This window comes from Scyliorhinus canicula, chromosome 4 (genome assembly GCF_902713615.1).
Source record: "Scyliorhinus canicula chromosome 4, sScyCan1.1, whole genome shotgun sequence".
In the NCBI taxonomy this organism is placed as follows: Eukaryota; Metazoa; Chordata; class Chondrichthyes; order Carcharhiniformes; family Scyliorhinidae; genus Scyliorhinus; species Scyliorhinus canicula.
The window spans coordinates 229,049,985-229,065,368 of NC_052149.1; the positions used below are offsets into that span (position 1 = coordinate 229,049,985).

At 54.4% G+C, this 15,384-nt stretch overlaps 1 protein-coding gene across 2 annotated transcripts in view; it reads left to right on the top strand.

The window, feature by feature from the left end:
• The first annotated feature begins 14,409 nt into the window (after positions 1-14,409).
• Positions 14,410-15,384, top strand: part of LOC119965431 (TBC1 domain family member 9B-like) — a 66,991-nt gene continuing 66,016 nt past the window's right edge. The window contains exon 1 of one of the 2 annotated variants that reach the window (XM_038796208.1): positions 14,410-14,637. In XM_038796208.1, coding sequence (XP_038652136.1) covers positions 14,520-14,637 — 118 coding nt within the window. In that variant the 5' untranslated portion in view covers positions 14,410-14,519. The remainder of the gene's footprint in view (positions 14,638-15,384) is intronic. The other variant, XM_038796209.1, reaches the window with a different exon arrangement.

Consider the following 15,384-nt stretch of genomic DNA (forward strand, 5'->3'; position numbering starts at 1 on the left):
GCGACTGCGGGAGTGTGCTGACTGGCGGGAGTGTCTGACTGGCGGGAGTGTCGGACTGGCGGGAGTGTCTGACTGGCGGAGTGTGCTGACTGGCGGGGAGTGTCTGACGGCGGGAGTGTCTGACTGGCGGGAGTGTCTGACTGGCGGGAGTGTCTGACTGGCGGGAGTGTCTGACTGGCGGGAGTGTCTGACTGGCGGGAGTGTCTGACTGGCGGGAGTGTCTGACTGGCGGGAGTGTCTGACTGGCGGGAGTGTGCGACTGGCGGGAGTGTCTGACTGGCGGGAGTGTGTGACTGGCGGGAGTGTGTGACTGGCGGGAGTGTCTGACTGGCGGGAGTGTCTGACTGGCGGGAGTGTCTGACTGGCGGGAGTGTGCGACTGGCGGGAGTGTGCTGCTGGCGGAGTGCGACTGTCGGGAGTGTCTGACTGGCGGGAGTGTCTGACTGGCGGGAGTGTCTGACTGGCGGAGTGTCGTGACTGGCGGGAGTGTCTGACTGGCGGGAGGTGTGCTGACTGGCGGGAGTGTCTGACTGGCGGGAGTGTGACTGGCGGGAGTGTCTGACTGGGGGAGTGGGTGACTGGGGGAGTGTCTGAACTGGCGAGAGTGTGCGACGGCGGAGTGCTGACTGGCGGGAGTGTCTGACTGGCGGGAGTGTGCGACTGACGGGAGTGTCTGATGGCGGGAGTGTCGGACTGGCGGGGAGTGGTGCGACTGGCGGAGTGTCTGACTGGCGGGAGTGTCTGACTGGCGGGAGTGTCTGACTGGAGGGGTGTGGACTGAGGGAGTGTCTGACTGGCGGGAGTGTGCGACTGGCGGGAGTGTGAGACTGGCGGGAGTGTGTGACTGGCGGGAGTGTGTGACTGGCGGGAGTGTCTGACTGGCGGGAGTGTGTGACTGGCGGGAGTGTCTGACTGGCGGGAGTGTGTGACTGGCGGGAGTGTGGGACTGGCGGGAGTGTGGGACTGGCGGGAGTGTGTGACTGGCGGGAGTGTCTGACTGACGGGAGTGTGCGACTGGCGGGAGTGTCGACTGGCGGGAGTGTCTGACTGGCGGGAGGGTCTGACTGGCGGGAGTGTCTGACTGGCGGGAGTGTGGGACTGGCGGGAGTGTGTGACTGGCGGGAGTGTCTGACTGGCGGGAGTGTGCGACTGGCGGGAGTGTCTGACTGGCGGGCGAGTCTGACTGACGGGAGTGTCTGACTGGCGGGAGTGTGGGACTGGCGGGAGTGTGAGACTGGCGGGAGTGTGTGATGGCGGGAGTGTCTGATGACGGAGTGTGCGATGGCGGGAGTGTCTGATGGCGGGAGTCTGTGACTGACGGGAGTGTCTGACTGGCGGGAGTGTGCGACTGGCGGGAGTGTGAGACTGGCGGGAGTGTGAGACTGGCGGGAGTGTGTGACTGGCGGGAGTGTGAGACTGGCGGGAGTGTCTGACTGGCGGGAGTGTGGGACTGGCGGGAGTGTGAGACTGGCGGGAGTGTGTGACTGGCGGGAGTGTCTGACTGACGGGAGTGTGCGACTGGCGGGAGTGTCTGACTGGCGGGAGTGTCTGACTGACGGGAGTGTGCGACTGGCGGGAGTGTGAGACTGGCGGGAGTGTCTGACTGGCGGGAGTTCTGACTGGCGGGGGAGTGTGCGACTGGGCGGGAGTGTCTGACTGGCGGGAGTGTCTGACTGGCGGGAGTGTCTGATGGCGGGGGGAGGTCGGATGAGGGGAGTGTCTGATGGCGGGAGTTCTGACTGGCGGGAGTGTGACTGGCGGGAGTGTCTGACTGGCGGGAGTGTGGGACTGGCGGGGTGTGGACTGGCGGGAGTGTCTGATGGCGGGAGTGTCCGACTGCGGGAGTGTGTGACTGGGGAGTGTCTGACTGGCGGGAGTGGGACTGGCGGGAGTGTGCGACTGGCGGGAGTGTGACTGGCGGGAATGTTGACTGGCGGGAGTGTGGGACGGGGGGAGTGTGACGAATGGGGGAGTGTCTGACTGGCGGGAGGTGGTGACTGGCGGGAGTTCGATGGACGGGGGGTCTGACTGGCGGGAGTGTGGACTGGCGGGAGTGTGCGACTGGCGGGAGTGTCTGACTGGCGGGAGTGTGGGACTGGCGGGAGTGTCTGACTGGCGGGAGTGTCTGACTGGCGGGAGTGTCTGACTGGCGGGAGTGTCTGACTGGCGGGAGTGTGCGACTGGCGGGAGTGTCTGACTGGCGGGAGTGTGCGACTGGCGGGAGTGTGCGACTGGCGGGAGTGTGCTGACTGGCGGGAGTGTCTGACTGGCGGGAGTGTGTGACTGGCGGGAGTGTCTGACTGGCGGGAGTGTGTGACTGGCGGGAGTGTGCGACTGGCGGGAGTGTCTGACTGGCGGGAGTGTGCGACTGGCGGGAGTGTCTGACTGGCGGGAGTGTGCGACTGGCGGGAGTGTCTGACTGGCGGGAGTGTGCTGACTGGCGGGAGTGTGGACTGGCGGGAGTGTGCGACTGGCGGGAGTGTCTGACTGGCGGGAGTGTGGACTGGCGGGAGTGTCTGACTGGCGGGAGTGTCGACTGGCGGGAGTGTCTGGACGGCGGGAGTGTGTGACTGGGCGGGTCTGACTGGCGGGAGTGTCTGATGGCGGGAGTGTTGACTGGCGGGAGTGGGATGGGGAGTGTGCGACTGGCGGGAGTGTCTGACTGGCGGGAGTGTGTGACTGGCGGGAGTGTCTGACTGGCGGGAGTGTGCGACTGGCGGGAGTGTGTGACTGACGGGAGTGTCTGACTGGCGGGAGTGTCTGACTGGCGGGAGTGTGTGACTGGCGGGAGTGTCTGACTGGCGGGAGTGTGACTGGCGGGAGTGTCTGACTGGCGGGAGTGTGTGACTGGCGGGAGTGTGCGACTGGCGGGAGTGTGTGACTGGGGGAGTGTCTGACTGGCGGGAGTGTGTGACTGGCGGGAGTGTCTGACTGGCGGGAGTGTGCGGCTGGCGGGAGTGTCTGACTGGCGGGAGTGTCTGACTGGCGGGAGTGTGCGGCTGGCGGGAGTGTCTGACTGGCGGGAGTGTCTGACTGGCGGGAGTGTGCGGCTGGCGGGAGTGTCTGACTGGCGGGAGTGTCTGACTGGCGGGAGTGTGCTGACTGGCGGGAGTGTCTGACTGGCGGGAGTGTCTGACTGGCGGGAGTGTCTGACTGGCGGGAGTGTCTGACTGGCGGGAGTGTCTGACTGGCGGGAGTGTGCTGACTGGCGGGAGTGTCTGACTGGCGGGAGTGTCTGACTGGCGGGAGTGTGCTGACTGGCGGGAGTGTCTGACTGGCGGGAGTGTGCGACTGGCGGGAGTGTCTGACTGGCGGGAGTGTCTGACTGGCGGGAGTGTCTGACTGGCGGGAGTGTCTGACTGGCGGGAGTGTGCGACTGGCGGGAGTGTCTGACTGGCGGGAGTGTCTGACTGGCGGGAGTGTCTGACTGGCGGGAGTGTCTGACTGGCGGGAGTGTGCTGACTGGCGGGAGTGTTGACTGGCGGGAGTGTCTGACTGGCGGGAGTGTCTGACTGGCGGGAGTGTGGGACTGGCGGGAGTGTCTGACTGGCGGGAGTGTCTGACTGGCGGGAGTGTCTGACTGGCGGGAGTGTCTGACTGGCGGGAGTGTGCGGACTGGCGGGAGTGTCTGACTGGCGGGAGTGTCTGACTGGCGGGAGTGTCTGACTGGCGGGAGTGTGTGACTGGCGGGAGTGTGCGACTGGCGGGAGTGTCTGACTGGCGGTAGTGTCTGACTGGCGGGAGTGTCTGACTGGCGGGAGTGTCTGACTGCGGGAGTGTCTGACTGGCGGGAGTGTCTGACTGGCGGGAGTGTCTGACTGGCGGGAGTGTCTGACTGGCGGGAGTGTCTGACTGGCGGGAGTGTCTGACTGGCGGGAGTGTCTGACTGGCGGGAGTGTCTGACTGGCGGGAGTGTCTGACTGGCGGGAGTGTCTGACTGGCGGAGTGTCTGACTGGCGGGAGGTGTGGACTGGCGGGAGTGTCTGACTGGCGGGAGTGTCTGACTGGCGGGAGTGTCTGACTGGCGGGAGTGTCTGACTGGCGGGAGTGTCTGACTGGCGGGAGTGTCTGACTGGCGGGAGTGTGCGACTGGCGGGAGTGTGCGACTGGCAGGAATGACGAATCCCAACGGCCAGAGAATTCTGGGCAATATCTATCTTATAGAACATAGAACAGTACAGCACAGAACAGGCCCTTCGGCCCTCGATCTTGTGCTGAGCATTGTCCGAAACCAAGATCAAGCTGTCCCACTCCCTGTCATTCTGGTGTGCTCCATGTGCCTATCCAATAACCGCTTGAAAGTTCCTGAAGTGTCCGGCTCCACTATCACAGCAGGCAGTCCATTCCACACCCTAACCACTCTGAGTAAAGAACCTACCTCGGACATCCCTCCTATATCTCCCAACCTGAACCTTATAGTTATGCCCCCTTGTAACTGCTATATCCACCCGAGGAAATAGTCTCTGAACGTCCACTCTATCTATTCCCCTCATCATCTTATAAACCTTTATTAAGTCGCCTCTCATCCTCCTCCGCTCCAAAGAGAAAAGCCTTAGCTCCCTCAACCTTTCCTCATAAGACCTATCCTGCAAACCAGGCAGCATCCTGGTAATTCTCCTTTGCATCCTTTCCAATGCTTCCACATCCTTCCTATAATGAGGTGACCAGAATTGCACAGAATACTCCAAATGTGGTCTCACCAGGGTCATGTACAGTTGCAGCATAATCCCGCGGCTCTTAAACTCAAGCCCCCTGTTAATAAACGCTAACACACTATAGGCCTTGTTCATGGCTCTATCCACTTGAGTGGCAACCTTCAGAGATCTGTGGACATGAACCCCAAAATCTCTCTGTTCCTCCACATTCCTCAGAACCCTGCCGTTGACCCTGTAATCCGCATTCAAACTTTTTCTACCAAAATGATTCACCTCACACTTATCAGGGTTAAACTCCATCTGCCATTTTTCGGCCCAGCTCTGCATCCTATCAATGTCTCTTTGCAGCCTACAACAGCCCTCCACCTCATCCACTACTCCACCAATCTTGGTGTCATCAGCAAATTTACTGACCAACCTTCAGCCCCCTCCTCCAAGTCATTGATAAAAATCACAAATAGCAGAGGACCCAGCACTGATCCCTGTGGTACACCGCTGGTAACTGGTCTCCAGTCTGAAAATTTTCCATCCACCACCACCCTCTGTCTTCTATGTGATAGCCAGTTACTTATCTAATTGGCCAAATTTCCCTCTATCCCACACCTCCTTACTTTCTTCATTAGCCGACCATGGTGAATCTTATCAAATGCCTTACGAAAATCCATGTATACGACATCAACTGCTCTACCTTCATCTACACACTTAGTTACCTCCTCAAAGAATTCGATCAAATTTGAGGCAAGACTTACCCTTCACGAATCCGTGTTGACTATCCTGGATTAAGCTGCATCTTTCCAAATGTTCATAAATCCTATTCTTCAGGACCTTTTCCATTAACTTACCGACCACCGAAGTAAGACTAACTGGCCTATGATTACCAGGGTCATTCCTATTCCCTTTCTTGAACAGAGGAACAACATTCGCCACTCTCCAGTCCTCTGGCACTATCCCCGTGGACAGTGAGGACCCAAAGATCAAAGCCAAAAGCTCTGCAATCTCATCCCTTGCCTCGCAAAGAATCCTTGGATATATCCCATATGGCCCAGGGGACTTGTCTAACCTCAGGTTTTTCAAAATTGCTAATACATCCTTCCTCAGAACATCTACCTCCTGCAGCCTACCCGCCTGTATCACACTCTCATCCTCAAAAACATGGCCTCTCTCCTTGGTGAACACTGAAGAAAAGTATTAATTCAACGCCTCTCTTATTTCTTCTGACTCCATGCACAATATCCCACTACTGTCCTTGACCAGCCCTACCCTCACCCTGGTCATTCTTTTATTTCTCACATTAGAGTAAAAAGCCTTGGGGTTTTCCTTGATCCGACCCGCCAAGGACTTCTCATGCCCCCTCCTAGCTCTCCTGAGCCCTTTTTTTAGCCCATTCCTTGCGACCTTGTAACCCTTAAGCGACCCAACTGAACCTTGTTTTCTCAACCTTACATACTCTTCCTTTTTCCTCTTGACAAGATATTCGACCTCTTTTGTGAACCATGGTTCCCTCACACGGCCATTTCCTCCCTGCCTGACAGAGACATACCTATCAAGGACACGCAGTATTTGTTCCTTGAACAAGCTCCACTTTTCATTTATGCTTTTCCCTGACAGTTTTTGTTCCCATCTTCTGCTCCCTAATTCTTGCCTCATCGCATCATAATTACCCCTCCATTACCCCTCCCCAAATTATAAACCTTGCCCTGCTGTATGGCCCTATCCCTCTCCATTGCAATAGTGAAAGACATCGAATTGTGGTCACTATCTCCAAAGTGCTCTCCCACAAACAAATCTAACACTTAGCCCGGTTCATTACCCAGTACCAAATCCAATGTGGCTCCCCCTCTTGTCGGCCTATCCACATATTGTGTCAGGAAGCCCTCCTGCACGCACTGTACAAAAACTGCCCCATCCGAACTGTTCGACCTATAGAGGTTCCAATCAATATTTGGAAAGTTAAAGTCACCCGTGACAACTACCCTGAACCTCCACACCTATCCATAATCTGTTTTGCAATTTCTTCCTCCACATCTCTATTTCTATTTGGGGGTCTATAGAAAACTCCTAACAATGTGACCGCTCCTTTCCTATTTCTAACTTCGGCCCATATTACCTCAGTAGGCAGATCCCCTTCAAACTGCCTTTCTGCAGCCGTTAAACTATCCTTGATTAACAATGCTACTCCTAGGGCAGCACGGTGGCCTAGTGGTTAGCACAACCGCCTCACGGCGCTGAGGTCCCAGGTTCGATCCCGGCTCTGGGTCACTGTCCGTGTGGAGTTTGCACATTCTCCCCGTGTCCGCGTGGGTTTCGCCCCCACAACCCAAAAATGTGCAGAGTAGGTGGATTGGCCATGCTAAATTGCCCCTTAATTGGAAAAAATAATTGGGTAATCTAAATTTTTAAAAAAACAAAAAACAATGCTACTCCTCTACCTCTTTTACCACCTTCCCTACTCTTACATCTATACCCCAGAACGTCCAACAACCATTCCTGTCCCTGTTCTAACCATGTCTCCGTAATGGCCACAACATCGTAGTCCCAAGTACCAATCCACGCTCCAGGTTCACCTACCTTATTCCGGATGCTCCTTGCATTGAAGTAGACACACTTCAACCCACCTTTCTGTCTGCCGGTACACTCCTGCGACCTTGATACCCTCCTCAGTACCTCACTACTCTCAACACAGGCTTCTGGACTACAGCTCATTTTCCCAGCCCCTTGACAAATTAGTTTAAACCCCCCCCCCCCCCCCCGAAGAGCCGTAGCAAATTTCCCTCCCAGGATATTGGTGACCCTCTGGTTCAGGTGCAAACCGTCCTGTCTGTACAGGTCCCACCTACCCCAGAATGTGCTCCAATTATCCACGTACCTGAAACCCTCCTTCCTACACCATCCCTGCAGCCATGTGTTTATCTGCACTCTCTCCCTGTTCCTCACCTCACTAGCACGTGGCACCGGCAACAAACCAGAGATGACAACATGGTTTGTCCTGGCTCTCAGCTTCCACCCTAGTTCCCTAAATTCCTGTTTTAAATCCCCTTCCCTTCTCTTACCTATGTTGTTGGTACCGATGTGTACCATGACTTGTGACTGTTCCCCCTCCCCCTTAAGGATTCTGAAAACACGGTCCGAGACGTCACAGACCCTGGCACCCGGGAGGCAACATACCATCCGTGAGTCTCTTTCGCTGCCACAGAACCGACTATCTGTCCCTCTAACTATCGAGTCCCCAATAACTATTGCTCTCCTGCTCTTCCTTCTTCCCTTCTGAGCCACAGGGACGGACTCAGTGCTGGAGATCCGTTCACCGTGGCTTACCCCTGGTAGGTCATCCCCCTCAAAAATATCCAAAACGGTATAATTGTTACTGAGGGGACCACAGAGGATCCCTGCACTGACTGCTTCCTCCCAGCCCCTCTCACCATCACCCATCTGTCTTGATTCTTCGGAGTAACTACATCCCTGAAGCTACTATCTATGACCACCTCAGCCTCCCGAATGATCCGAAGTTCATCCAGCTGCATCCAGAAAGGCGGTTTCTGAGGAGCTGGAGATGGGTGCCCTTCCCACAGGTGAAATCAGCAGGGACACTGACGGCGACCCTCACCTCAAACATACTGCAGCAGGAACATTGCACTGCCTTCCCTGCCATCCCCTCTACATAAAAAAAGAAAAAGAAAGAGCTTACCTGTTATTCACTCTACCCCTTAGGTTAAAGGAGGTGGAAGGGTGGGGAACACTACAAGTGTAGTGTCTAGGGTTTAGGAACTGCCCACCTTAAATACAGGTAAAAATAAAACACTTAACCAGCAACCACTGTGCCCCGCACAAGAACATCAATCAGCTGTTATGGGCCTGCGCAAACAATTTAAATCTTTACTACTTACCCATCAGTCACTCTGTTCTCACTCCGACCGGATTCAGCTGGAAACTCCCAACAGTAAGTTTTTAAAAATTTACTCCCCTTCACTCAGCAACCACTGCGCCCCGCACGATAACCCCTCAGGGAAAAGAAAAACTACTTACCAGTCACCAGCCAATCACTTACCTGCAGGCTGTGACGTCATGGTTCAACTTCTTTCTACTTCTACCTGCCCTCGAGTCTCCCTCTTTATCTTTACTCGGCTGGGATCCTTACAGTGACTGTTTTTTTTTGGTTTGAGGCGCAGGTAGGGAGGGAAACACTGAAGAAGTATTTGGGGTTTAACTGTCACTTGACAACAGCTCCTCCACAAACCACCTTCAAGATACGGTGATCGCAATGCACTGATGCAAATTTTCCCCGCAACTTTTTTTTTCAAAAAATATACTTTATTCATAAAATCTATAATAAACATTACAGAACATTTTGAATTGTCTTGACTGTACATTTCCATCAAAGTTACACATTCCCTTGACTTTCTTCCATTCAAATGGGATGACATTACACATAACTGATGACCTTCCAGCAGCAGTTGATGTTTGTCTCGGTGTGTCCCCCTGGAAACAGTCCGTAGAGCACAGAGTTCTGTGTCACAGAGCTGCTCAGGATGAACCTTGACAAATCCCACCGCATCTCTCTCCAGACCTGCTTTGCAAAGGCACATTCCACAAGGAGGTGGGTGACCGTCCCATTTCCCCCACAGCCACTCAGAGGGCAGCGTGCAACGGTGCTGATCCTTCGGGTGTACATGAAGAATCTGACGGGGAGGGCCCTTCTCACCACCAGCCAAGCTAGGTCTTGGTGCTTGTTTGTAAGTTCTGGTGATGAGGCGTTCTGCCAGATGACTCTGACAGTCTGCTCAGGGAACGATCCAACGTCCTCCACAATCTCCTTTTCCCTGAGGGCTTTGAGGACATTACGTGCTGACCACTGCTTCACTGCCTTGTGGTCAAAGGTGTTTTATCTTCAAAAGTTTTTCCATGAGGGACAGGTGGTACAGCACGGTCCAACTACTTGGAGCGTTCCGCGGCAATGAGGCCAGGTCCATCCTTCGTAACACCAGGGACAGGTAGAACCTCAGTATGTAGTGACACTTGGTGTTTGCATACCCGGGGTCCACGCACAACTTGATGCAACTGCACACAAAGGTGGCCATCAGGATGAGGGGGACATTGGGTACATTCCTCCCTCCTTTATCCAGAGGTTTGTACATGGTGTCCCTTCGGGCACGGTCCATCTTGGATCTCCAGATCAATTTGAAGATGGCCCGGGTGACTGCTGCAGCGGAGGATCGGGTAATTCCCCACAACAGCCAATCAGCAGCTCCGCTCTACTGCCCTCTGCGGGATGCTTGCCTTTACTTGAACACAGAGGGTGTCTTGCTCAGGTACACGTTCTGGATGCAGTGACCCAAGCATTCAGGGTTAATATGATGTATGTGCGAATTAACAGGCAAACTGTGGTTAAACACTCCGAACTAGAAATTTTTTTAAAAAATGTTTTTTATTGGATTTTTGCAGAGTATATTTTGCTGTTATGTACACAGGATAAAATTTATCTATATATATGTAAGTAGGCATCCGTTCATGCCGGCGAGGAACTTCCGGAGGACAATCCTTGAGTGGGTCTGGTGCTGGTGTTGCCCCTCGCTTCTCCTGATCGGATTTTGCCGCCGTTGTCTTCTCGTGCACGCTGCCACTTCATCCGGCCCTCCCGTCCTCTGCCTGTGATCTCCTTTTCCTCTGTTCCTGTGGATGTCAGGTTGGCTAACGTTTCCATGCCTCCCCTCCCCCACCCCCCGCCTCTCTGGCTCTCCTCTATTGTTTCCCTGTCTCTTCCCTCCTCCCCTCCCCGTGGTTCGCCTTTCCTTCCTCTTAGACTGAGTTGTCCCCCCCCCCCCCCCACTCCCGGTCTATCTCTCCCTCTCAGGCTTTGGCTGCTTTCCCCTGGTTCCTGGCTATCCTTCTCCCTGTTTGTTGGCCACAAACAGGTCCTGGAACAATCGGGTGAATGGCTCCCATGTTCTGTGGAAGCCGTCGTCCGACCCTAGATGGCGAATTTAATTTTCTCCATTTGGAGAGATTCCGAGAGGTCGGACAGCCAGTCTGCAGCTTTGGGTGGTGCTGCTGACCGCCAGCCAAACAGGATTCTACAGCGGGCGAACAGGGAGGCAAAGGCAAGGGCGTCTGCCCTCCTCCCCAGGAATAGATCTGGCTGGTCTGAAACCCCGAAGACCGCCACTATCGGGCATGGCTCCGCCCTCACCCCCATCATTTTGGACATAGCCTCGAAGAAGGCTGTCCAGTACTCCACAAGTCTGGGGCAGGACCAGAACATGTGGGCGAGGTTGGCACTGTTCACATCTGTCGTCGACCTCCGGGAAGAACCTACTCATACGGGTTCTTGTTAAGTGGGCTCTATGTACCACTTTTAGTTGCGTCAGGCTGAGCCTTGCGCAGGTGGAGGTGGAGTGCTTCGCTCCAGAGTCCCCACCCTATCTCGATCCCCAGGTCCTCCTCCCAATTCCTTCTTGTTGCGTCCAATACAGTGTCGGCCCTTTCTACCAGTTGGTCGTACATGTCGCTACAGTTTCCTTTATCTAATATGCTTGCGTCCAGTAACTCTTCCAGTAATGTCAGTCGTGGCGGTTGTGGGTAAGTCCTTGTCTCCTTTCGTAGGAAGTTTCTGAGCTGCAGGTACCTTAGCTCGTTCCCCCTGGCCAGCTGGAATTTCTCCGTCAGTTCGTCCAGTGTCGCAACCCTGACGTCGGTGTATAAGTTCCTGACTGTCAGTGTCCCCTCGTCCTGTCTCCACCTTTTGAAGGTGGCGTCAGTCAGTGCTGGTGTGAACCTATGGTTGTTGCAGATGGGAGCTTTGTCCGACATCTTGGTCAGGCCAAATTGCTGCCGTAGTTGGTTCCAGGACTGGAGGGTGGCTATCACCACCGGGCTGCTGGAGTGTTTTTTGGATGGGGATGGGAGTGCCGCCGTGGTGAGGGCCCAGAGCGAGGTCCCCATGCAGGAGGCCTCTTCCGCGCGCACCCACTCGGGCTTCTGGCTCCTTGATCCATCCCCTTACACACTTGGCCGTCGCTGCCCAGTTGTAGAATTGTAGGTTTGGGAGGGCTAGCCCTCCCCTTGATTTTGTTTTTTGTAAGACCTCCTTTGTGATCCTAGCATTCTCCCCCCCCCCCCCCCCCCAAATTCGGACACCATGATTAGTTTGTCTACTGCTTGGAAAAAGACCTTGGGGATGTAGATCGGGGTGGCTCTGAATAGGAAGAGGTACCTGGGCAGTACATTCATTTTGATCGTCTGGACTCTCCCCGCGAGGGAGTGGGAGTGTGTTCCATCTTTGCAGGTCCTTTTTTACTTCTTCTGTCAGACTGGTGAGGTTCTATTTGTGGATCCCTTTCCAGTCGTGGGCTATTTGGATCCCCAGGTAGCGGAATTTGTGTCGGGCTTGTTTAACCGACAGTCCCGTTAGTGCTGCCCCACCTGCTTGTGGATGTACCGGGAACTCCGAACTATAAATGGCAGAGGTGGCTAAGACAGAGTGCACAGATTTCCACCCAGATATAACTAAACACTTTGAGTCAATCAATCTCATCGAACACTGCCTCTCTCATGAGGGATTCCATTCTTTAATAATAAATCGCTTATTGTCATGAGTCGGCTTCAATGAAGTTACTGTGAAAAGCCCCTAGTCGCCACATTCCGGCGCCTGTCCGGGGAGGTCGGTACGGGAATTGAACCCGCGCTGCTGCCTTGTTCTGCATTACAAGCCAGCTATTTAGCCCACTGTGCTAAACCAGCCCCTTTACCTTCGAAGATCTTGCCTTGGAAATGTCTCCAAAGGTTGCTTCAACTTGGTTAGCCTCAACGACAGCCCGCCTTCCAGGGTTTTTTAGAAAAAAATTTAAAGTATGTAATTCAGGTTTTTTCCAATTAAGGGGCAATTTAGCGTGCCCAATCCACCTATCCCGCAGATCTTTTTAGGTTGTTGGGGGGGGGGGGGGGGGGGGGGGGGGGGGGGGGGAGGGGAGGCTGAGACCAGGCATGCATGGGGAGAATGTGCAGACTCCATACAGACCGTGACCTGGGGCTAGGATCAAACCTGGATCCTTGGTGCCATGAGGCAGCAGTTCTAACCACTGTGCCACTGTTCTGCCCCCACCTCCAGAGTTTAATTGTGTCTCATCATCATATATATCATAGAACATACAGTGCAGAAGGAGGCCATTCGGCTCATCGAGTCTGCATCAACCCACTTAAGCCCTCACTTCCACCCTATCCCCATAACCCAATAACCCATCTAACCTTTCTGAACACTTAAGGACAATTTAGCATGGCCAATCCACCTGACCTGCACGTCTTTGGACTGTGGGAGGAAACCGGAGCACCCGGAGGAAACCCATGCAGACATGGGGAGAACGTGCAGACTCCGCACAGACAGTGACCCAGCGGGGAATCAAACCTGGGACCCTGGTACTGTGAAGCCTCAGTGCTATCCACTTGTGCTACCGTGCTGCGTTTAGGTGGGGTTACAAAATGGGTCTCCTGCATTCCTGCGTCTCCACATCAGCATCGACTCATAAGCATAACTCCAGATCTTCGACCTCGCCAAGCACGATAAGCTTGATGCTGCTGCTCGATAGAGGTTACCTTCACTACAACAACACACAGCACAGATTCACCAACATTCTGCTGCTATCTTCAATTGTTGGGGTTTCGTCTGAAACCTCTTTGCTTCGTCTGCCAACCGCAGCACGTTTTCTGCTTGGAGCCTCTTTCTCTGCTCCTCTTTCTCCTCAACTGGAGCCTCTCCTCGGATCCTCACCCTGTCCTCTGTCTGCGATTCTTCTCGACTGTGGCAGCATGCTCCCAAATCACATGACACTGTTTTTGCACCGGGTTGCTTTGCCCAAGCGCACTGGGTCCATCCTGAACACAAAGAACTCCAAAACGTCAGCTTGCCTAGGCTCCACCCGATCCTGGCACGTGCAAACTTCCCGAGGCTGGTCATGACTCCGAATTCTCAGCCTCCACTCCATGAGAAGCGAAGTGTGGATCTCAATACTAAATCTGTGGATAACAAAAATCTATCAATCGTGGATTTAAAATCAACAATTGATGTAGCACCAATTACCATTTGCAGGAGACCGTTCCAAATCTATCCCAGCCTTCGCTTGCCGTGTTTCCTAATTTAGTTCCTGAAAGATCCAGTTCAAAAGGAACTTATAGGCTCATTTTATATCCTAAATATTCCTATGAGGAAATTGGTCTTCTGAGGCAGGAAATTTCTTTTTATTTTTCCTGTGTTGCTAGTTTCCATCAATACCAAATGATTCTTCCCCCAACCACCGCTGCCTCACAGCACCAGGGACCCAGGTTTGATTCCGGCCTTGGGGGAGGTTGTACGTTCTCTGCGTGTCTATGTGGGTTTCCTCCGGGTGCTCCGGTTTCCTCCCACAGTCCACAGATGTGCAGGTTGGGTGGATTGGCTATGCTAAAATTGCCTCTTAAGTGCCGTTTAGGTGGGGTTACGAGGATCGGGTGGGGAGCGGGCCTGGGTCGGGCGCTCTTTCCGCGGGTCGGTGCCGACTCGATGGGCCGAATGGATTCCTTATGCGCTGCAGGAATTCTACGGAACAATTTGCAGGGGCAGAAATGAAATAAAATGTTTTACAATCTAAGCTCTTTTTCCTGAAGAAAGATTTTTGAATTCCCTCCCGCGGGTATGAGGAGGGGAGAGGGTCAGTCAGTGAGTGGTTAACTGAGGGAAGGAGGGAGGGTTTGTGAGGAGCCCTCCCTGGGCGGGTGTCATGCGCAGTGTGCAGTCTCCGCCCTGCTGGCCTGGAGCTGGGAGCCGGGGGTAGCCGGGCAGCCGGCAGCTGCTCCGGGCTTGCACTGCGCGCACTGCCACCCCCTCTCTCCCCGGGGACCATGTGGCTGAGCCCCGAGGAGGTGCTGCTGGCCAACGCGCTGTGGGTGACGGAGCGGGCCAACCCGTTCTTCGTGCTGCAGCGGCGGAAGGGTCACGGCCGCGGCGGCGGACTGACGGGTGAGCCATGTATCCGCGCGGTAGCACTCCGCCCTGATTGACAGCGGAGGTGGCCAATCAGGACCCGCGGATCGGCGGCCTGGCCAATCGGCGCGGGGGTGGGGGGCGGGCGCTGGCTCAATCTTGCTACACTTTAGTCTTTTTGTGAGAAAAACATTTCCCTCAATGTTTGGGGCGCTTTGCAAGATATTAGTTGAAAAACAATTGCAAAGTTATTGCTAATTTATTTGTTCTTGTGGGATAAGGTTTCATTGCACGTCCTTGTCAGTAAATGTAAATATTTTTTTCCTTTTCATCAAAAATGTTCTTTCTGTAATTTTAAAATTTATTTGGACATTAATTGCTGCCACGTCACATCTATCACCTTCAGTGTGACCTGGACCAGTGCCTCTGTCCACTGGCAGCCTCTCATGTACACAATTCCTCAGCACTGTATCCTGTGTGCTTGGAGGTTGGTCATCTCAGTTGACTGGACAGCTGGTTCATGGGTGCACAGAGACCCAACAGCGCGGAATCAATTCTCGTACTGGCTGAGGTTATTCATGAAGGCCGGCACGGCAGGTCTCATCCTTGCCCCTCACCTGAGGTGTGGTGAACCTCAGGTTAAATCACCAGTAGTCAGCTCTCTCTTCCCCCCCCCCCCCCCCCCCCAAAAGGGGAAAGCAGCCTGAGGTCCTCGGGGACTGGCCACTTTCAATTCACACTGTGTGAGGTTTGGTTTTTGCACATTGACCTCACCAGCCCGCC